Source organism: Equus asinus, chromosome 8, assembly GCF_041296235.1.
Source record: "Equus asinus isolate D_3611 breed Donkey chromosome 8, EquAss-T2T_v2, whole genome shotgun sequence".
NCBI classification, from domain to species: Eukaryota; Metazoa; Chordata; class Mammalia; order Perissodactyla; family Equidae; genus Equus; species Equus asinus.
Window position 1 is genome coordinate 63,270,688 of NC_091797.1, and position 23,114 is coordinate 63,293,801.

Genomic DNA, 23,114 nt, shown 5'->3' on the forward strand with positions numbered 1-23,114 from the left:
AACTTAAAATGACATTTAGATACAGCTTTCCTCTGTCGAATTAGCAAAGGTCCAAATGCTTGATCACACACGTGTTGGCAAGGATGTGAAGAACAAGCCCTCTCACACATCACAGCGGGGAATGGAAACAGGCAACCTGACAGGGTTACCTACCAGATTTATTTGATAGGCAAGACGCCTATAAAAATTATAAATGCATATACTCTTTGACCTAGCAATTCCACTTCAAGAAACAAATCCCATAGAGATACTTGCATATGAAACCTGACATGCCTACACAGTTATTCACTGAAACATTGTTTTTAAAAGCAGAAGACTGGAAACAACACAAAATGCCTATCAACTCAGCACAGGTTAAATACACTATGGCTCATACACACAATGGAAAATCTGGCAGCTGTGAATATGAATGAGCATGTTCTCTAACATACAAAGACGTCTAAAATACACTGCAAGAGGGAAAATGATGTCAAGTAATATAGTATACTACTTTTATTAAGAAGAAAGAAAAAGAAGATATATACGTACTTGCATTAAAAAACTGGAAGGATACAAAAAAAGAGAAACAACAGAAGTGAAAGCAGAGAAAGGAAGAGTACACACACACACACTCCAAGTGAATGCATTACCTAGAAAATAAATTTACATAGTAAATAGATGGTGCCTTCTACTCTACCATCCCCTCACCCTCCCAAAGAAACCCCTATTAGCTGAAATAAGCATAGTATCAAGCCCATGCTCCTTCACTTTGCAAACGACACCCATCACGCTTCAGGTCCCTTTGGATCGGTGCCCCCCATGACATACTACCCCAGTCTCACTGAAATTCTCTGTCCTCAAACATGCCAGATCTTTTAGAAGTCTGTATCTTTGAATATGCTGCCCCTTCTGCCTAAAAAGGCCCTATACATACTTCAATTGTCCTAACAAAGTCCTAGACATTTTTCAAGATCAAGGTAAAATAACACCTCTTCAGGGTAACTCTTCTGGGACACCTTCCCTGACTCCCAGAGACAGCATTGGTTGCTGAACCCACTTGCCACCTGGCGTGATAACTTACCTGTTTCTGGGGCTATGTGCATAACTGTATAGCTCCTTGAGGGCAGGAGCTCTGCCTTATTCATCTTCACTTGCCAAACATCTACCTTTCCAACAAATGCTGCCTGCCTTCCTCATCCTTTCCTCAATAAACATTTGATGAATGTTTTGCCCTCCTGGGTAACAAGCGCCTTCACCTAACAAATTACACTTGTCTGAATAAGGTCCTTAAGGCAGACAGCATTATTAATCAGGAATTCTTCAGTGCCCCCCAAATCATGCCTGCATTTGGTTCACTACCACATATAATTAAAATTGCCCTTTTAAACAATTCTAATTCCTCATATTCAAAATAAGGATATTAGGTGGCCGGCCCAGTGGCGCAGCAATTAAGTTTGCATGTTCCGCTTCTCGGCAGCCTGGGGTTCGCTGGTTCGGATCCTGGGTGCGGACATGGCACCACTTGGCAAAAAGCCATGATGTGGTAGGCATCCCACGTATAAAGTAGAGGAAGATGGGCATGGATGTTAGCTCAGGGCCAGGCTTCCTCAGCAAAAAGAGGAGGATTGGCAGTAGTTAGCTCAGGGCCAATCTTCCTCAAAAAAAAAAAAAACAAAAACCAAAGCTATGAGACTAGATCAGTAGTTCTTAACTTATTTAAGGCACAGAACCCTTTGAGAATCTAATGAAAACTACAATTATTCTCCCTCGTTCCCCCAACTAAAAAATACCCCTACACAAATAGATGGAAAAGTTTGACATTAATTTCAGGGGATTCACAGGGTTAATGAGGTGAAATTTTTCCAACTTTAACACTCTCTTTGAAAGATGGAAGGGTTAAAGCGAGGGGAGAAAGGATCTATCACTTTTTGATCATTTACTATGCACCAGACACTCCAGTAGGCACATTATACGCATTAATTCAGTTACTCTTCATCCCAAACCAATGAGGTACATATTATTATTCTCATTTTATAGATGAGGTAGTGGGATTCAGGAATGTTAAGTGATAAATGTATTTGTCAGTGAAGGTATATCTTTCTGACCTAAAGCTCTCGATATTTTCTGTAGAGACATGCATACCCACCCCAAGATGGTCAAGAAAACCAGCCAGCAGTAGCTAGTAAGTACCAGAAAAAGCAAGTCCTATGAGACACTGTCCTATTCTGTTCCCTAGCTTCTTCTCATGTCTACTATTCCATGTACCACCAAGATACCAACAAAGAAAGTAACTTCAACTAATGAGAAGGCCCAATGCCCAGCCCCCTCAATGGCTAGCAGAGAAATAACCAGTCACGGACAAGGAAGAATGGCTTTAATTAAATGAATCAATTAAAAAGTTCTATACCCAAAGAAAGGGAGGTATACAAAGACCTTTTCAGGTCTGCTCAGTTAGAAGCATATGTCTCTGTGCTATCCATCCAGGGTAGACCACTCATCAACCAGACACTCTCTGGGAGGCAGACATGCTTGGACTCAGAGTGGATCCACAATTCAGTATAATTCAGAAGAGCTCTCTTTAAAACAGAAATAAAATCTTGCTTCTTCAACTCCACAGGAGATCCGGTTCCAATTGCCTCCTCTCTCTTAAAAACTGCCTCCATGATGAGAAAGAAGGTATGATAGTTACGTATGGTTCAAGCAACTGAAGGTACTGAAGGCACAGAAGGTGGGGGGCAGGGGTATAGAACCCACCTATCATTCTCTGGAGGGCGTACAGTAGTGAAGCGTGCCCAAAGGCTCTGTGTGTCAGTTAGTGAAGCGTGCCCAAAGGCTCTGGTGGGAAGGCTGCCACCAGAACTATCTGATCCCTAAGTTCATGACCTCTTCATCATGACAAGAATGTGGCCCTACGCACATAAAGCCTAGCAATAACTCTTAAGATTCACTCCAATCAGGTCCCCCTCTCTCCTTCCTGCCACTGCTTCAGCTACTGCTCTCCTCATTTAGAGTCTAGACTGTTCACCTGGTCTCCCTGCCTTTGAACTTGCATTTCTTCAACTCACTCTCCACAACAATGCTAGTTTCTAAAACACAAACCTGATCACGTCTTTCTCCTACTTAAAATCATTCAGTTGCTTGCTACCACCAGAAGGATGACATTAAAGGTCTTTCATTTTGCCTTCCACGCTCTTCCAGAGCTGACTACTACCGAGGAGGTTTTCAGCCTCCTCTAGTTGATTCACATGCCCCTTGATTTTTTGAGCATTCCATACTAATCGGTCTTCTCAGAACACATAGTGCTGCCTCCCACCTTCTGCGTGTCTTTGCACAAAGCTCCTCTCTCTGTCTGGAAAAGATCTCCTCTTCATTCTACCCTTATCATCTAACCTACTCAGCTTTTATTGCTCAGTTCAAGCTTATAAACTTGGTGAAGCCTTGCCCAGTCTCTCAAGGAACTATTTCCTCTTTCGACTGTTATCACAGCCCCATGGATATAGTAGCTGACCTGTCAGTCTCTACCACTGGACTGTAAGTTCTGCAAAGGCAGAAATGACCTCTATCGGCAGCACCTAGCATGGTGCCTGCCACACAGATACTTAATAAATGTTTGTTGAAGGAATGGACAGAGAGAAGGAAGGCTGACTCTAATAAATGGAAATATCAAATAATGGATTTTGAGAGCTTTTCCTTCCTGATGCCTTTAAAGCCCACAAACTCTCAATTTCCAGAGCTCCATAGACAAATAGTCTAAAATGCCAAATGAACGTTCTAAATTATGTATGTTAATATCAGCTGCTTCCCTTCATATTGAAGGCACTCCTCAAGGTAAAATTTAAAAGAATATCTTACTGTACTTTGTCATTACTTCCCCAAAATACACTTCTATTATCCTCTTACTTTATTGTCAATCCCGGCAGCCAGTGAACAAGCATTTCCCTAAGTGTCCTTTTTGGGACACAAAAGGTATCTTTTCATAAAGGGATTCTGTGATGGAATAGGTCTGGGAAATGCTGCTCACTCCACCCCCGCACAGAGCTAGTTTTCCCTAGTTCAGAGATGCTTTCCAACAGAGAGCTGTAGGGCTTTTCCAACTCATTATTTTCCACTCTTAGTTGAATATCAAATCATTTTCCCTGTGAAACACCTAATAATGCCCAGTGTTCTACATCATACACTTTTAGAAATGCTACACTTGACCACTCCTGACTTAGGTCAATTAAAAAACACAATTTGAAAATTTGGCATGAATTTTGCCTAATGACATTACTTCATTTTATCCATGGATATAACAACATCGCCATTTCATAAAGACATTGCTTCCAGCCTAAAATGCAGAAATGAACCTTGAAAAAAATGACACAAGAAAAATAACTCAGCAGATTGTGTTTATCCCCACAGTACCATAAATAATTCCTAAACTCCTAAATTGCCTTTTTGCAAGAGAGAAAATAAAATTGAGCCATTGAGGAGCACATCACTACCTGCCTGCAAAGCTGCAGTGATCCCATGAAGCAAGAGTTTCATAAATAGTTGAAATAAAATTCAATTATATGAGCATTCTTTTTTTTTTTTTAAGTCTCTCAGAGTTTCTTTAAGGGGATGTGGGGAAGAAACCTGATTAATCAACCATATATATACCAAAGTCCTGCCGCTATGCAATTTTCCATGTGGTGCTATAAACAAAACACAATCTCTTGTGGGTTTTATTAATATTAAAAATCTCTGGCTTGTTTAGGAGGCTGAATCATAAGATCCAAAAGCTAAAAGGAAATCTGGAGATTATATCTTCTAGCCCCTTACTTTACAGATGAAGAAACTAAGACCCTTAGGACTTGCCCAAGATCTCCTGTGCAAACAGTGGCCGGGCCTCGCTGGAGGCAGATCCTCCCTCTAAGTTAGCTCTTGTGCTTCCAAGTGAGTGTTCCTGTGACTCAGGCAGCACACTGCACAGCTGAGGGCAGATCAAGTGCCAGTCTTGAAAACTAGGGTGGTTTCCCTCCACATTTTACCGTTTCAATGAGGCTAGAGGAAAAATAGTAAATATCAGGATGAGGAAGGGGGAGTCCAGCCATCATTCATTTTATAATTATGTATATTGAGTGTCTACTGTGTGCCAGGCCTTGTTCTAGAAACTGGGAATACAACAGTGATCAAAACCAAAAAATTCCTTGCTCTCATGAAGCTTACATTCGAGCGTCTCCAGAGTCTTCTACCTGAGATTGACTAAAGTCAGACACGTGGCACCAAAACTTTAAAAAGGTTATATGAGAATGTGTGTGCACAAACACACACGAGATCTTCCATATGTCAGGAGCATTTCAAAAAACTCACACAGGGAGGACTTTCCAGATAAATCTCACTTCAATCCCTGTCTGGTTTAGGGAACAATCACAACACACAATAAAATACTGGGAAACTATTTCAATGGCTTCTCTAGGGAGAGAAGGAAGTTAAAAAAAGTCAAGTTCTTTTCAACCACCTTTCTCATTAAGTTAGAAAGGGAGGTAGTGAGACAAAGCTGGAAAGAAATAAGTGAATTCTGTGAAATGGTATTGGAGGAGAGAATCTTAAGCACACTATGAGCCCTGGGTAAGCTGAGAAAGAATATGCAAGACAACCACAATTTCCTCAGCCGGCTACTGTAGATGGATAAACCGCTACAAAATCTCAGTGCTATGCAACAACCACCAGAGCCTGTGGGGCTGGGGCTCAGTTGGCCCAGACTGGGCTGGGCTTCAGGTTCTGGGGTTGGTTCAGGTCCACTCCACATGCTTCTTACTATTCTAGAACCAGATGATGGATGTTCATCTCATAACAATGGCAGAAGCAAAAGAGGGCAAAACCACTGCCAGGTACATTTCAAGCCTCTTTTCGTATCACATCTGCTAATATCCCTTTAGCTACAGCAGTTGTGGCCAAGCCAAAAATCTACAGGGCAGAGAATTATACTGCTCCCACAGTGGAAAGTACTTCAAAGTCTAGGGCAAAGTGCATGGATACAGGGAAGGGGGAAGAACTGGGAACAATAATGGACTCTCATGAAAGAAATGACCATTTGCAATAATCCAAACTTCCCCGATTTCCATTTCTTTCCAACCCGAAGCTCTTATTTGGAAACTCACAAACTACTCCATCAGCTTCAAAGTGTCAAAAGCTAATGGTTGAATTGTGCTATTGGCATTACTGGTTCAGGAATAGGGTAGACAATAGGAAAAAGGAAAACAGTTGAAAATGAAATATTAGGTCCACATTGATGGGGGAAGTACTAGGAAATTAAATAACAATTGCTTTATGTTTGCCAAATATAGAAGACCTTAGACATTGAAAATAATACACAGGACAGAATCTCTGCTTTCTAGACAGACGTCTCCTATGTATAGAAATTACGGCACAGACGATATGCAATACATACAACAGCTGCAAAAACATCAGAAATGTATACACATACCACACCTAGAATCAAGTTACCAAACCTTTACTTTTATTACAATAATAGAAATATTGGTGGCACGGATTCTAAGCAGGATTAGAAAGAACTGAAAAACAAACCAGGAAACAAACTGAATTCTGTGCAAACAGTATAACTGGAATCCCCAACCAAGCTCCAAGCTAGATTTCCCAGTCAAAAAAGCACATCCTAGAGCACAGCTTCCCAGCCAAGAGAAACTGTCACCGAGGGTGGAACCAAATCTGACAGTACATTAGGAGGGAGAGGGTAGATGTTTGAAAGTCATTAAATATTGAGAATCCCCGTGCTGAAAATATAAATGATATAGCAATAACATCAGAGTCTTAAAGTACCAGAATCAAGCATGACAAGCAGAAGGGTTATCTTTATGGAACTTGTCAATGTACACCCACTCACATTCCCTGATGAAGTGACTTTTTTGGAGAATGATGTTATATACAGAAACCTAAAGCTACTCAAGTAAGATATACATGTATTCCATTTACGAAAAAGCAACTTAAAAAAAACAAACAAAAGAAAAGTCACAAACCTGGAGAATACAATTGCAAAACATAAAAATAACAATGATTAGTGTTGAAAATAAATGATGAATTCCTATCAATCAATTTAAAAAAGACAAACAGAAAAATAAGCCCCACGCCAAAATGAACAAAAGAAAAACTAAATGTGTCAACTGAATATATAAAAATGTGTTCAATCTTAATAGTTATCAGGTAAATGCAAACAAAACCACAGTGAGATACTATTTTAAACCTACCAGATTGGCTAGGTAAGGTGAAACAAGGTCAAGTGTTGAAGAGGATATGGAGCAACAAGAATTTTCATACAAAGGCTCCAGGCAGTATAAATTGACCCATCTGCTTTAGGAAACAATCTGCTGCTATCCAATAAAGCTAAAGATGCTCATAAGTATTGACTTAGCAATTCGTTGGTAAATAAAATACACCCTAGAGAAGCTCTTACACTTAGACATACAGGATGTATAAGAATGTTCAGCAGTAGCATTTGTAATAGCAAAAAAATTGGAAACAACCAAATGTCCACTAAAGAATGGATGAACAGACTATGGTATATTCATCCAATAGAATTTAAGCAGCGCAAAATGAATGAACTAGGCGCCGGCCCTGTGGCTGAGTGGTTAAGTTGGCGCACTCTACTTCGGCGGCCCAGGGTTTCGCTGGTTCGGATCCTGAGTATGGACATGGCACCGCTCATCAAGCCATGCTGAGGTGGCATCCCACATGGCACAACTAGAGGCACTCACAACTGAAATATACAACTATGTACTGGGGGACTTTGGGGAGAAGAAGAAGAAGGAGGAAAAAAAAGAAGATTGGCAACAGTTGTTAGCTCAGGTGCCAATCTTTAAAAAGAGAAAAATGAATGAACTAAAACTCTACACAAGCCAACATAAGTGAACTTCAATATATTGCATGAAAAACTCAGAAAAAGACATATAGCATGATTCCATTTGTTAAAGTATAAAAGCTTGTGAAAGCTAATTTGTTTCACAATATAAAAAGTAAAACTATAATGAAAGTCAAGGTAATAAAACAAAATTCAGCACAGTGATAGCTCATAGGAGGGAAGGTAAAAGGGATGATACCGAGAGGGAGAGACACACAGGGAACTTCAACTGTAAAATGTCCTATCTCTTAAGCTGGGCAGTAGATACTGGACTGACAGATATAACAAAGAACTGGAAAATACAGAGAGAGAGACAGATAAACAGACAGACAGATGGGCTGACAAAGTAACAGGATAAAGAAAAAATATTTTTTTTAAAAAATGAGGGAGACTTGAACATAATTATGACAAAGAATAAAGAATGAATAGAGGAAGAACAAAGTCGGAGGACTCACACTTCCCAATTTCAAAACTTACTATGTAGTTACGGGAATCAAAACAGTGTGGTACCAGCATGAGAAGAGAAACATAGAACAATGGAACAGAACTGAGAGTCCAGAAATAAATCCATACATCTATGATCAATTGACTTTCAACAGGGGTGCCAAGATCTTTCAATGCAGAAGGAACAGTTTCTTCAACAAAAGGCAATGGAACAACTGGATGTTCACATGCAAAAGAATGAAGTTGGACTTCTACCTCACACCATATACAGAAATTACCAAAAAACGGATCAAGGGCCTAAATGTAATGGTTTAAAACCACAAAACTCTTAGAAGAAAACATAGGAGTGAATATTCTTGACCTTGGATTTGGCAATGAATTTTTAGATATGACATCAAAAACAGGAGAAAGAGATGAAAAAGAACAGATAAATTAGACTTCATCAAAATTAAAAATTTTTGTGCTTCAAAGGACATTATAAAGAAAATGAAAAGCCAACCCACAGAATCGGAGAAAACATTTACAAATCAAACATCTATTAAGGGTCTGGTATCCAAAATATATAAAGACCTCTTACAATTCAACAACAAAAAGACAAATAATCCAATTTTAAAATTCAGCAAAGGATTTGAAAAGACACTTTCCAAAGAAGATATACAAATGGCTAACAAGTATATGAAAAGACGTTTAACATTATTAGTCACTAGGGAAATGAAAATCAAAATCACAATGAGGTACTACTTCACACCTTCTAGGATGGCTATAAAACAAAATAAAACAATACAAAGTAAACAGAAAATAACAAGAATTGGCAAGAATGTGGAGAAATAAGACTCTCCTATATTGCTGGTGAGAATGTAAAATGGTTTAGCTGCTGTGGAAGACAGTTCAGTACATCCTCAAAAAAGTTAAACATAGAATTCCAACCTGACGCAGCAATTCCACTTCTAGTTATATAGCCCAAAGAATTGAAAACAGGGATTCAAACAAATATATGTACATGCATGTTCATAGCAGCACTATTCACAATAGTGACAATATGGTAATAGCCCAAATGTTCACCAATGAATGAATGGATAAATTGTAACATATGGTGCACGCTTCGGCAGCACATATACTAAAATTGGAACAATACAGAGAAGATTAGCATGGCCCCTGCGCAAGGATGACACACAAATTCGTGAAGCATTCCATATTTTTCAAAACAGCATGGTACTGGTACAAAAACAGGTACACATATCAATGGAACAGAATTGAAAGCCCAGAAATAAAACCACACAACTATGGACAGCTAATCTTCAAGAAAGGAGCTGAGGGCCTACAATGGAGAAAAGAAAGTCTCCTCAACAAATGGTGCTGGGAAAACTGGACAGCCACATGTAAAAGAATGAAAATTGACCATTCTTTTTCACCATTCACTAAAATAAACTCAAAATGGATGAAAGACCTAAAGATTAGGGCCGAAACAATAAGTCTTCTAGAAGAGAATATAGGCAGTACACTCTTTCACATCAGTTTCAGAAGAATCTTTTCGGACACCATAACCCCTCAGACGAGGGAAACAATAGAAAGAATAAACAAATGGGACTTCATCAGACTAAAGAGCTTCTTCAAGGCAAGGGAAAACAGGATTGAAACAAAAAAAAGCCCAGTAACTTGGAAAAAATATTTACAAGTTATTTATCCAACAAAGGGTTAATCTCCATAATATATAAAGAACTCACACAGCTCAACAACAAAAAGTCAAACAACCCGATCACAAAATGGGAAGGGGACATGAACAGACATTTCTCCAAACAAGATATACGGATGGCCAATAGACACATGAAAAGATGCTCATCATCACTAATCATCAGGGAAATGTAAATCAAAACTACACTAAGATATCACCTTACACCTGTTAGAATGACAAAAATATCCAAAACCAAGAGTGACAAATGTTGGAGAGGTTGTGGAGAAAAAGGAACTCTCATACACTGTTGGTGGGAATGCAAAGTGGTGTAGCCACTATGGAAAACAGTATGGAGATTTCTCAAAAAGTTAAAAATAGAAATACTTTATGACCCAGCCATCCCACTACTGGGTATCTATCCTAAGAACCTTACATCAGCAATTCCAAAAGTCCCACGTACCCCTATGTTCATCGCAGCATTATTCACAATAGCCAAGTCATGGAACCAACCTAAGTGCCCAGCAACTGATGACTGGATAAAGAAGATATGGTACATATATACAATGGAATACTACTCAGCCATAAAAAAGGACAAAGGCATCCCATTCACAACAACATGGATAGACCTTGAGGGTATTATGTTGAGTGAAATAAGCCAGACAGAGAAAGATGAACTCTGTATGACTCCACTCATAGGTGGTAGTTAACATATAGACAAAGAGAACTGATTGGTGGTTACCAGGGGAAAAGGGGGGGGTGGGGGGAGGGCACTAGGGGTGAAGTGGAGTACCTATGACATGACTAATAATAATGTACAACTGTAATTTCACAAGGTTAACTATCATAATCTTAATTAAAAAAATTGTAACATATGCATTCAATGGAATATTATTCATCCACAAAAAAGACTGAAGTACTGATACATGCTACAAAGGATGTACCTCCAAAACATTATGCTAAGTAAAAGTCAGATACAAAAGGTTACATATGGTAAGACTCCATTTATATGAAACTGTAATACATAAATTCATAAAGACAGAATGCTGACTGTGGTTGCCAGGGGCTTGCGGGAGGGATGGGGGGAGAAACTGCTTAATGGGTAAGAGGTTTTCCTTCGGAGTAACGGAAATCACAGAGAACTAAACAGAGGAAGTCATTGTACAACACTGTAAACATACTAAATGCCACTGAACTGTTCTCTTTAAAATGGCTAATTTGCTGTTATGTGAATTTCATCTCAACAAATTAATTAAACAAATTTTTTAAAAAGAATGAATAGAAAATATGCAGTAGGAAAATGGGGATAAGTGATGTGATCAAATTCTAAGGCATAGAATCTGGCATAAAGTCCAGAGGCAACGCCACTAGGCTCAGCAAAGAGGAGAAACACTATGAAAATACAGGGGAGTCCCAGGATAGAGAAGACGGGTATTGAGAGTTCACTTAAAGTGGCTTAGATGCCCTCAGTAGAACAGAAAGTGTTTATGTCAAGCATATAAAGATGAGAATAAAGTTATAATCTGAGGTGGGAAGATAAAAAGAAAATATGTATCCTTTCACATGCTGCTAGAAAACAACTGAGCCAATAACTTCTGGAAACATGTTAAACTATACTAGCAACCAGAGAAAAGGAAATTAAAACAATGCCAGTACACCACTTCTTCCCTCTTGGATGGAAAGAGCAACGCTATTGATAGCGTCCAGTGTTGGTGAAAGTGTGGGAAAAAAGAGGTACTTTTAAATACTGCAGGTGCTTTTTTCCATTGTGTATCTGGCAATATACATTATAAACCTTGGAGGGGGAAAAAGCCAGCAATTCCAGTTCTATAAACATATCCCAAGGAAACACTAAGACAAATGTGCAAGGACACGTGTATAAAGACTATTTCTTGTCAACAACTCATCAACACAGAAATGGTGATTTGTGTAAAAGACCAGCAAAAAGATTCATCCACAATAGCTATGCGGCCATTAACAATGAAGATGTAGATAGACAGTTGTAATACAAAAAGACACTCGTGTCAAATTTGTTATGGAAAAGCAGAACACACAAAAAATTCAAAGTGTGATTCTATTTTCATAAAATTATATGATATTTACATATAGGTATACCTAATAATCATATATATGCATATTTTTAATTTTATGTAGGTGACAATGTCTAATTACTTTTATTTTCTTTCTTATACTTTACTTTCTTAATTTTTTCAATGATTATAGATTTCTCTTCTATCAGAAGAAAATCTCACCATCTTATTGCCCTTGTGAAAAGGGAAAAAGGACAAAGGCTAAATAAATATTTGAACAGATATCTCTATTCTGACGGCTTGAAAATATATCACTAGGAGGGCCTACAAGGCAAAACCTACACACAAGGCTGATACATATTTGTTTGCTTTTCTGAAAGAGCACTAAAAGGGCCAAGACTGACTTAAAGCAAGGGAAGGATAAGAGGATGAGAAAAGGAAGGGAGAGAGGGAGAAAGAAAAGAGGGAGAGAGAGGAAGTTAGGGAAGGAGCCAGAGTGACAGTCACTTAGTCTCAACTGATCATTTTATCTCAAAAACACACTATGCTTAATTCTTATGCTTAACTAATGATGTATTAAATATATACTAGAGCCAATACACTCACACTTTTCTGGCACCACACAGTTATGTCATGCAATTATCCTTTCACCTGCAGCGTCTTCACAACCCAACCTAGAGTTTGGTTCCCTTATGGACTCATAACCCCACTATCCCTCACTCTAATTACAACTGACATCCCTGAACAAGTGTACAAAAGAACCAGTAGAGCACTCTGAAAAGTAAACAAACAGGCAAATTTTAATTGAGAGTCAAAACTTAAAGAAGTGACCTACACAAGATGAATTTCACGTTTTCTGGTCTTTTTCTTACATGCTTTTGTCCCAGAGGTGGGCCCGAGTTATAGAGCTGCACAACCTCATGAGCAGCTAAGACGTGAAGAGAAACCCGTCTTTCTGTTCACAGACAAAGGGCTTCTGTGAGCAGAATGGAGAGAACCCAAAAGGGGATGCCCTCGTTCTACCTGCACAAGTGTCAACCTAACGCCTGAGTTACACATGCACAGCACAGGCTCAGAACAGCATAATAAAAGCTGAGGAAACTTAACTGAGTCTTGCACCATTCACACAAGCTTCAGATTAAGCTCTAAAGCACACATGCACAGGGTAGACACAAATCAGCACAGTAAAGACTTACACTGAGATGTGAATCACTGCCTACAGGAAGCAAGTCAAAACCAAGGCCTAAACCTCACCAGGTTGATGATCTACTAAAACAAAATGTCAACAGTCTTCACAGGATTATAACAGGACACAGAGTCTACACAACTTACCATTGACAATGTCCAACATAAATCCAAAATTATTTGACAAAGAACAAGAAAAATGTGACCAGTTCTCAAGAGAAGTCAATCTTAAGATGATCTGGATGCTGGAACTATGACAGATATTTTAAAGCAACTACTGAAACTATGCTCCATGACGTAAAGAAAAACACACTTTAGGAATAAAAATATAGGAATTCTGAACAGAGAAGTAACAACCAAAAAAGAGAACCAAGGACAAATTTGAAAACTAAAAGAAATATGAAATACAAAAACTGTATTTGATGACCAAGGCAGCAGAGTGGAAACGATAGAAGAAAAGTCAATGAACATGGAGCTGAATCTATAGAAATTATTTAATATGAAAAACAGAAAGAGAAAGAGAAAATGGTGAACAGGTTCTTGGGATCTTCGGGGATAAAGTCAAAAGATGTAATTTGAGTTCCAGAAGGGAAGGATGAAAAGATAGAGACAGAAAAATAATCAGAAGAAATAATGAGCAGAAACTTCCCCAAATTGGTGAAAGACAAATTTATAGATTCAAGCTCAGTGAACCTAAAAACAGATAAACTCAAAGAAAACCACACCTAGACACATCAAAATGACACTGCTGAAAACCACAGATAAAGAAAAAAATCTTGAAAACAGCTAGAGAAAGATAACACATTACATACAGTTGAACAATGATTGAAATGATTATCAGTTTCTCTGCAGAAACTAGAGACAGAAGACAATGGAATAACATCTTCAAATTGTTGCAAAACAGATTTATCAAGACAATGGAACAACATCTTCAAATTGTTGCCAAAAAAAAGAGTTATCAATCCAGAATTCCATAGTATTCAATAAAAACATCTTCCATGATAAAGGGTAAATGAAGACATTCTCAGATAAAGGAACACTAAAAAACTCATCACCAGCAGACATTTCTGTAAGAAATGGTAAGTAAGGGAAGTTTTCCAAACTGAAGGGAAAAAATACCAGAAGGAAACTTGGATCTTGAAGAATGGAGGAAGAGCAAGAGAAATGGTAAACAACCAGATAAATATAAAAGAATACTATTTTCCTTTCAAGTTCTTTAAAATGCAACTGCTTAGAGCAAAAAGTTTAACATTGAATGGTGTGGTTTTCAATGTATGTAGATATAATACAGGTAACTATTAACAATATAAAGGTAACTGAGGAGGAGGGTAAGTAAGACTAGAATGGGTATTTTAACATAAATAAAAGACTTCAAGAAAAAGAGAATTACCAGAGATAAAGATGGATATTTCATAATGATAAAAGCAGCAATTTACGCAGACCACATAACAGCTATAAAAGTCTATGCACCTAATAATGTAGCTTCAAAAAACATGAAGAACAAAAAGTCCATAATCATAGTAGAAAAATTTAACATTCTTTTCTGAGAAATTGATAGATCACTAACACCCCCTCAAAAATCCAGCAGACATAGAAGAGCTGAATGCTATTTAATTACATTCATCTATTCAATATTTATAGCACATTCCACTCCAAGGTTTTTTTCCTCAAAACAAATGGAAACATATATGCACACAAAGACTTTTATACAAGTATTCATAACAGCTTTACTTGTAATAGCCCAAAACTGGGAACAACCTAAATATCCATAAATAAGTGAATGGATAAACAAATTGGGGTATATCTATACAATGGAACACTACTCAAAACAGAGAGGAATGAATTGATACATAAAACATTGACTGATACGCACAAAAACATAAACAAATCTCAAAATCACTATGCTGAGGGAAAGAAGCAAAGTATAAAGAATACATACTATATGTTTCCATTTATACAAAACCCTAGAAAATCCAAACTAATCTATAACGACAGAGGTACATCAGTGGTTGCCTGGAGACAGGGGTGGAAGGAGGGAAAGACTACAAAAAAGTGCACAAGGAAACATTAGTTGATGATGAAAATGTTTATTATCTTGATTGTGGTGATGGTTTCACGGGTATATACATATGCCAAAAATGAATCAAATTATACCCCTTAAATATGTGTACTTCATTATACTTTAATTATATCCTCCCAAATTGGGGAATGTATTCAACCTATCCTAAAGACAGGGTTTGCAAAGCATGGTCTGAGCGCATGTCATTCACAAGAACTACTCAGGGTATTTGTTTAAAATGCACATCTTGGTCCCTATCCTAGACCTACAAAATCTGATACTCTACGAGCAGACATTTTAAATAAGCTATCCAAGCGACTACTAGGCACACAACTGAGAACCACTGTTTAAGACCGACTTCAAATGCCTCTACTGCTCTAACTGATGAACATAGTTCCCTCTTCATATCTCTTAAAGCTCCATCTCATGAATGGCACTTATGCTACCATGCTCTAATTACACAGTCTTATCTTCTCTACTGTACTCCAAGTTTTACAGAGAGAAGTCACATCTTACCAATTTTTGTATCCTCCTCTTTGTCTAGCATAGTGCCCTGCACACAAAAGATGCTAACGATATGAACAGCCTGTCTGCTTGTATATAACACCATACTGGTGTAGTCTTGGTCCATGCCATCTAAGAGTTCACCAACTTAGATCAGTAACACTGAATGGTGTAAGTGTGTACAGAGGCTGTAGAGACTGGCTACCCAAGAGAGGAAAAGACTAGAAACAGATTTACACCTACATAGAAAAACAAGCATTAGGTATGCCAATTAGGCATCCAAGCAAAGATAAAGTACATAACCCCTTGCAAACAGGAACCTAACTTACTCTGGAATGCACATTTTGAATACCCCATCACCAATATTCCATCCTGAATGTAACCAGGTCAAGGGCTTGGCACAATCTTCTCCAACTCCTCCCTCCTCCCTATTCTGCCCACTGTACTTCTGTTATAAACACTTACCATGTGGTACTGTAATCATCTATGTTTATGTCTGTGTGTGCTGTGCTATTCTTGAAGGCAAGGACAATATTTATTCACTTTTCTACAGTGTTAGAAGGAATTTAAGAAATATTTCACAAACAAATGAACAAAAAAATGATTGTTTAAAACTGGAAAGTGTTCATGTACATATTTACAAGGTTTTCCCAAAAGAGTCAATTTTTAAATTTTAACAAAGAGGTAAGGAAGGCAATACTGTTTTTAAAAAGTTATTTTCCACTACAGAGCATTTTCTCCCCCCTGGCCTATGTACTGGCTTCCAAATTTCACAGGGGCTGAATAAATGCTAATTTCCTTCCTGGCATGATCACAGCACATCATCACCCTGGTGATGGTTTTAGATGTCTGTGCCCCACACACTATCTGAAAAGACACTAGCAGCCTGAGTCAGCCCAATGGGAAATCAGTGTGTAGTATTTGGGGATGTGACTCAGCACCTCTCCTCAAAACACCTCCTCATGGCGGCGGGCGTGGTGGCGCAGCGGTTAAGTTCACACGTTCCGCTTCTCAGTGGCCCGGGGTTCACCAGTTTGGATCCTGGGTGCGGACATGGAACCACTTGGCACGCCATGCTGTGGTAGGTGTCCCACATATAAAGTAGAGGAAGATGGTCACGGATGTTAGCTCAGGGCCAGTCTTCCTCAGCAAAAAGAGGATGACTGGCAGCAGTTAGCTCAGGGATAATCTTCCTCAAAAGAAAAAAACAACAAAAAAAAACACCTCCTCAAGGGAAAAAATAATCAAACCATCATGACAACGGTCACAACCACATCACAATTACTAAGTGAAAAGAATCTGAAAGCAATGGTGAAGACATTATAACTTAAAGAAGAAATAAAGTAAAATTCTGTAAGATATTAGCTTATTCTGCCCACAAAATCTGGAAGGGCCTTAGCTATTCCATGCACAAAAATACATACATGCCATAGTCAACTTAAATGTGTAACAAAGTGTTTTTAGTAACTTTTCAAATTATCAATCTAATTTCATACTTTTAATTAAATGCACGTTTTCATAGGAGATAATACATATGCTGGCATAGCCCTTCTTTAGGGCTTCTATAGAACAGAGTTCTTTTTGCTCTTGTTTGTTTCCTTTGGTTTCAGTTCTTCATTCTACGTTAGACACAATAATTTATTTGAAATGAACTTCTAGCCACTTCAAAATCATGCAATTTACTGTTTGGGTAGCACAGCACATAGTTAACTATTGTTGGAAAGACTTGGGCAAGTCGCACTACCACCGTGCAGCCATTTGATCCTGATCGCCTTTATCAGGCTCTGTAAAATGGAACAACAATAGCATAGACCTCAGAGCCTTGTTACTAAGGTTAAATGAAGGAAATCATCTAAAGCATTTGGTGAGATGAAGGCATACAGTAAGGGCTCAATTGATGTCTGCTAGTATCATTGCTCCATGAGCTTCTTTGGTTTCCAATTATTTCATCACTTACCTGAAACTCTAAAAGAACTATAAAGAAGGAGAATCTTACAACCACCAATTTCACTGTTTCTCGGAAGTTCTATTATAAAAGGTGGGGGAGGGGTGGATAGGAGAGGGGAGTGAAGAGAAGAAAATGTAGGAGAAAAGATAGAGTGGCAAAACAGAACTAAGGGGACGAAGCGTACATAGTCTTTCTCTATGTCACGGGAACTCAGACAATAGAAAACTAGCTACACTTGCAAATAACATCTGTGGTTAGTGACTGCCAGGCACACAGTTTAAAAATTTTAATTACAGACATCAAAACACATTCACATCTGAGAACACAGAGCAGAACTTGTCATAATAACTTCAACTTTAAATAGCAAAGCCTACACAGAATTTCTTTTATGAAATCGTCTCTTCTTCCTTTTCTTTAGTCTTACTCTCTTGCAAGATATTTAAATCTTATGTGTACAATTTCTCAACAGCTTAAAGTGCATCCTACCACCACTGTGACTCGCTCAAACATATTTGCATCTTAGGTGTTTTCTTTTCTTTTTTTTAACTTCTTTGCTTTTTTCCACTTTGCCATTTCCTTCAAGAATACCCAATATGACTGATCAAATTGTAAAACAGCAGTCTCATTAATGTGCAATAATGACTTGGAAACCTGTTTCAGATAACCATATTCAGACCAATTACTGTGTGAATAAACCTCATAAAAACCCATCAAGGAAATTGGAACACATACAAGGAAGCACAATCCCAAGTGGCAATCAAAAAGTAAGCTGCTCATCCTCTGATCTGCTTTCCTAATTCTGGCCTCCTGACACCAGCACTCCTGGAGGAAGCCTAGGATTCCTTCAAATCTTTTGTCTAAAAAACAAAACAAAACACACAGAAACACCACAAAGGTATTTGAAGTTGGCTCCTACTCAAGAAAAGATTAAATCTTACATATCTGCTTTCAGTATTTTGTGTTTCTCTTAAGATCCATATACACTCTTAGCCCTAATTTTTCTGTTTCTTTTTACTCTTGATTTTCTTTTTCTTTCTAAAATCAATCACTCAATCTAGAATTATGGATACAGAGACAACTAAGATCAAAGAAGTAATATAGTTCCAACTAGTCAGAGATTGCTCCTATGACATGCAGGACAGCCTTTGTTTAAATATTTCCTATTATGGGGACTCTCTGTTGATAAACAGCTCTGACCACTTGGAAAAACGTTTTCAAAAACAACATCAGCGGGGCCGGCCCGGGGCCGAGTGGCTGGGTTTGCGCGCTCGGCTTCAGTGGTCCGGGGTTTCGCTGGGTGGGATTCTGGGTGCGGACATGGCACCGTTCATCGGGCCACGCTGGTGTGGCATCCCATATAGCACAACCAGATGCACTCACAACTAGAAGGTGCAACTATGCACTTGGGGGCTTTGGGAAGAACAAGAAGAGAAAAACAGAAGACTGGCAACAGATGTTAGCTCAAGTGCCAATCTTTAGAAAAACATCAGCAATTAATTTTCACTGAATGTTTATGACGTGCCAGACCTTGTGCTAAGCTCTTTCCATGTATCACCTCGATTAATCCTTATAATGAAACCTTGGAGAGAGGTAGGTATTAAGGTTAACTATGAGAAAACCAAGACTCACAGGGGTTAAGCAACTTGCCTGAAGACACACAGCTTTCAATCGACAGAGCTGTGACAACAGCTTGGGGTTTCAGACACCCAAGCCCAGGCCTCACAACCTTTACTCATAGGTCCTAATTTGCGACCTCTGTGCTCCCTCGTCTCTAAGACAGACCTGTCCAAGAAGCATTTGGCACTGTGCTTGGTTTTCCCCCAACCATTCCTTACCAGAATGGAAATGAATCTGTGAGCCTACAGAGTCCAGGCCCCACAGACGAGGGTTACCTGAGAGTAAGGAGGGAGGCCAGGCCCCCGGCCTCCCAGCCCAGGTAACACAAATTCCTGCACTTTACTGTCACCTCATCAGTTCTGTCTCACTCCTTTCTTATTCTCTAACCCCATGACCTTACCCATGGTCTATCCACATTTTTTAGTCACCAAGAGGGACTGGTCTTCTCCATTCTGCTGCAGGAGCCCCCGTAACCAACTGTGAGCCAGCACTGCCCTCAAGGGCCACAGAGCAAATGCCCTTCTATGGGAGCACAGGAGCGGGGCGGAAGGGGAATGACTATGGGACGGTAGAATCCAAATCAGTTCCCCTCCACTTAATACTTATACAGTGAGCCCCTGCTCAAATGCCAATCCCAACCAAATTCCCCTGAAAAACTTACACTCTGAAAAAATATTTTTTAAATTAAATCCAGAAGTTTTTAAAAAACGCACAACTCTGCAATTAAGTTTAGAAATAATCATTTTTATTAAGCAATGGTCCTGCAGATAAGACCTAGAAAGATCTTTCTCAAGCACCTATAGATACAGGTAGAATTTAATGAAAGACCTCATTTTCCCACTTACCCCTCAATCAGGTGGCACTGCCAAAACTGAGGGCGGCCAACAACTAAACCTTACAGGCCTAAGTATTTTTATATTGTGTTTTATTATATTTATGAAATATCTGCTGAAGTTGGGGGACTATTCTAAATGCAATAAGAACAAAAAAGGATTATACATTGGCTTTGCTCTTAAATAGTTTGGAAGACAAACCACTCAAGCAACATGCATCAAATGCGTGTAGGGCAATTACAAAGCAACACAGCAACAAATACAAAATCATGAAGTACAGCTCCAACTCCTAAGTGCTGACAAGGAAGAGCTCTGCAAACAAGAAGCCTTTGCAAAATTAGATGGGAGAAATTAAGTTCTTCCAGAGTTAAGTGTCAGAGATAAGTCTGTAGGGCAATATGACAGGAGAAAGATGGTGAGGCTATCCCTAAAGGAGGACGTAAATCCACATGTAAGCCAAGTTAAATGAGAAAAGTGCTTTTTAAGAGAGTCTGTAAATAAAGTGCTGGATTCTTTTCTACCTGAATTTACCAGTTGTTGTTCCATCACACCACAGCCAAGAACTTCTAGCCATTCTCCATGGAAGTTGATCTCCATCTCGAAGGAAGGATGAGTAAAAGGAAAGTAGCAGTCTACCCATCTAATGTCCAGTCCTGCAAAGACGCCAAACAAAAGCAAACAAATCGCGTTAAAAGGCAGTCTACCCTGGGGCTGGCCCCGTGGCCAAGTGGTTGAGTTCCCGCGCTGTGCTGCAGGCAGCCCAGTGTTTCGTTGGTTCGAATCCTGGGCGCGGACATGGCACTGCTCATCAAACCACGCTGAGGCAGTGTCCCACATGCCACAACTAGAAGGACCCACAACGAAGAACATACAACTATGTACCAGGGGGCTTTGGGGAGAAAAAGGAAAAAAGTAAAATTTAAAAAAAAAAAAAAAGGCAGTCTACTCTTTCTTATGATCAAGTCTGCCCTTCAGCTAACGACATCAATGACTACATTCTGAGTAAAATAAATAGCAAACAAATTAATTTGCAACACATTAGGCAGTGGCAGTAAATCTTAAAATTTGTAAAAAACTGGGCATGTCTTTTCCAATATGAAAAACACTTTGTACAGTTCCAGGACCCTCTAAAACCAAATCAATCACCCGTCAAATCCCTGCAACCACCTGGCAGGGGAAAAAATTAGGTCAAGAACGCAGAAAAGCAAGTAAGTTTGCTAGTTCATATAAGTGAAAATGACATCTCAGAGTTAAAGAAAAAGTATTTTTACTACATTGTCTTTCAAACTTACATATCAATACTATGACCAATTTAGGATAAACTAATCAACTGTCACTTTCACAAGTCTATGTATTAATTTTTAATTAAGTTTACAGGAGCTAATAAATTTAAATAAAATAAGATCTATCAACTACATTTAAGCAAAACATTTAAAAAGTCCACAAAATTTTTCTACAGATGAATGATAAATATACTTAAATCTAAACAAGCAAAGTACATGCTAAATGCCAGAGTGAATTTCTCAATAGGCAATTGTAAATATGGCACTCATGAATAATGATATTACTATTTAACAAAGGAAAAGACTAACGAATCCAAAACAATTAAAGCCTGAGAGCAGAGGTCACTAAAGAGAAACCAGATGAGAATGTCACCTAGTAGCTAGATGCCCACTGTGAGGAACGCACAAAACGCAGGCATTAGACAATCATCTACGGTCCCCTCCCTGTGTTTCTTTCACTTCCTGTAATGATCTTTCTTCTCTTCTTTCAGGCAACACTCCTGATTCTGATTTTCCATGGTAAAATGTCCCTCTATGAATTTAAAATATTGTTTTCTCGCCCAAGAATATCTCCATTTTAAACCTTGTGGAAATGAATAAAAATAATAATAAAAATGGCTTCCGTTTATTGAATACATACTATGCCTCTATCATCCCACTTCACATATAGGGAAAAAGACTATTAGAAAGGATGAGTGTTTTACCCAAAGGCATACAGCTAGCAGATGACTAGGCTAAACCCAGGTCTACCAAACTCCTAAACTCCTGCTCCTAACAATTAAAACATAATACCTGCCCATCAAAAAAGATATTTCAAGGAGCAAAATCAGATGGGAACAGAATTATGAAACATGGAGGCCTTTCCTATGCCCCAAATTATATAGGAGAAAGTAGGTTTTTCTTTCATTGTTCTGTTTTACTTGCACTTATTTTCCTAGTTACTTGCTGTGTACAGCAAGTGACAGCTGATTTCTGCTTACAATAGTAATACAATATTTACCCTTTTAATATACGTGTGGTATAACAAACATTAAACTGTACAAAAATAGTGTACAATTTGATAAATGTTGACGTATGTATACATCCATGAAACTATCACTACAATCAATATAATGAACATATCCATCACCCCCAAAAGTTTCCTTGTGCCCTTTTGTAATCCTACCCATCTGTCCATCACCTGTACCTCTTCTCACCCCCCATATCCTCAGGTAACCATTAATCCCCTTTCTGTCACTATAGTTGACTTTGCATTTCCAATTTTATAAAAATGGAACCATACAGAATGTACACTTTTTTTGTCTGGCTTCATTTATTTATTTTTTATTTATTATTACTTAGCATAATTATTTTAAGATTCACTGATATGTTATTGCACATATCAATAGTTCATTCCTTTTCATTACTGAGTAGCTTTCACCAACATTTTTTCTAAGTAGGAAAAAAAGCTGGCCCCATTGCAGGCCATTGGGGAAATGTCTACAAGACTCCTGAGTAGTCGAGACTTTTCTGTATGGAAGCTCCTCTGTGCAGAGCAATTGCTTATTCTTGATTACATTCTGAGAAGAAGGTATCTGTACACCTGTGTGACTGCCCATCTTTGGGACCAACAATCTCCTACTAATATTTTTATTCAAAAGCTCCAGAGACAATCCTGCTGGCTAACAGAAATGTGTGATGTGCT

The 23,114-nt window shown here is 38.5% G+C and overlaps 1 protein-coding gene and 1 non-coding gene across 32 annotated transcripts in view; one reads left to right on the forward strand and one right to left on the reverse strand.

Moving 5' to 3' along the window:
- Nucleotides 1-23,114, reverse strand: part of FARS2 (phenylalanyl-tRNA synthetase 2, mitochondrial) — a 467,039-nt gene that overhangs the window by 298,800 nt on the left and 145,125 nt on the right. For 25 of the 31 annotated variants that reach the window (XR_011505236.1, XR_011505235.1, XM_044773308.2 and 22 more), the window contains one exon: nucleotides 20,669-20,800. The exons of the other annotated variants lie outside the window; for them this stretch is intronic. Coding sequence is in view for 23 of the 25 variants with exons in the window: in XM_044773308.2 (XP_044629243.1) it covers nucleotides 20,669-20,800 (132 nt within the window). In the remaining 2 variants the exon portion in view is untranslated. The remainder of the gene's footprint in view (nucleotides 1-20,668; nucleotides 20,801-23,114) is intronic. 31 annotated transcript variants of the gene reach the window in all.
- LOC123287508 (U6 spliceosomal RNA) lies at nucleotides 9,396-9,502 on the forward strand. The gene has a single exon (XR_006530831.1). It is a non-coding gene; the product is annotated as a U6 spliceosomal RNA (small nuclear RNA).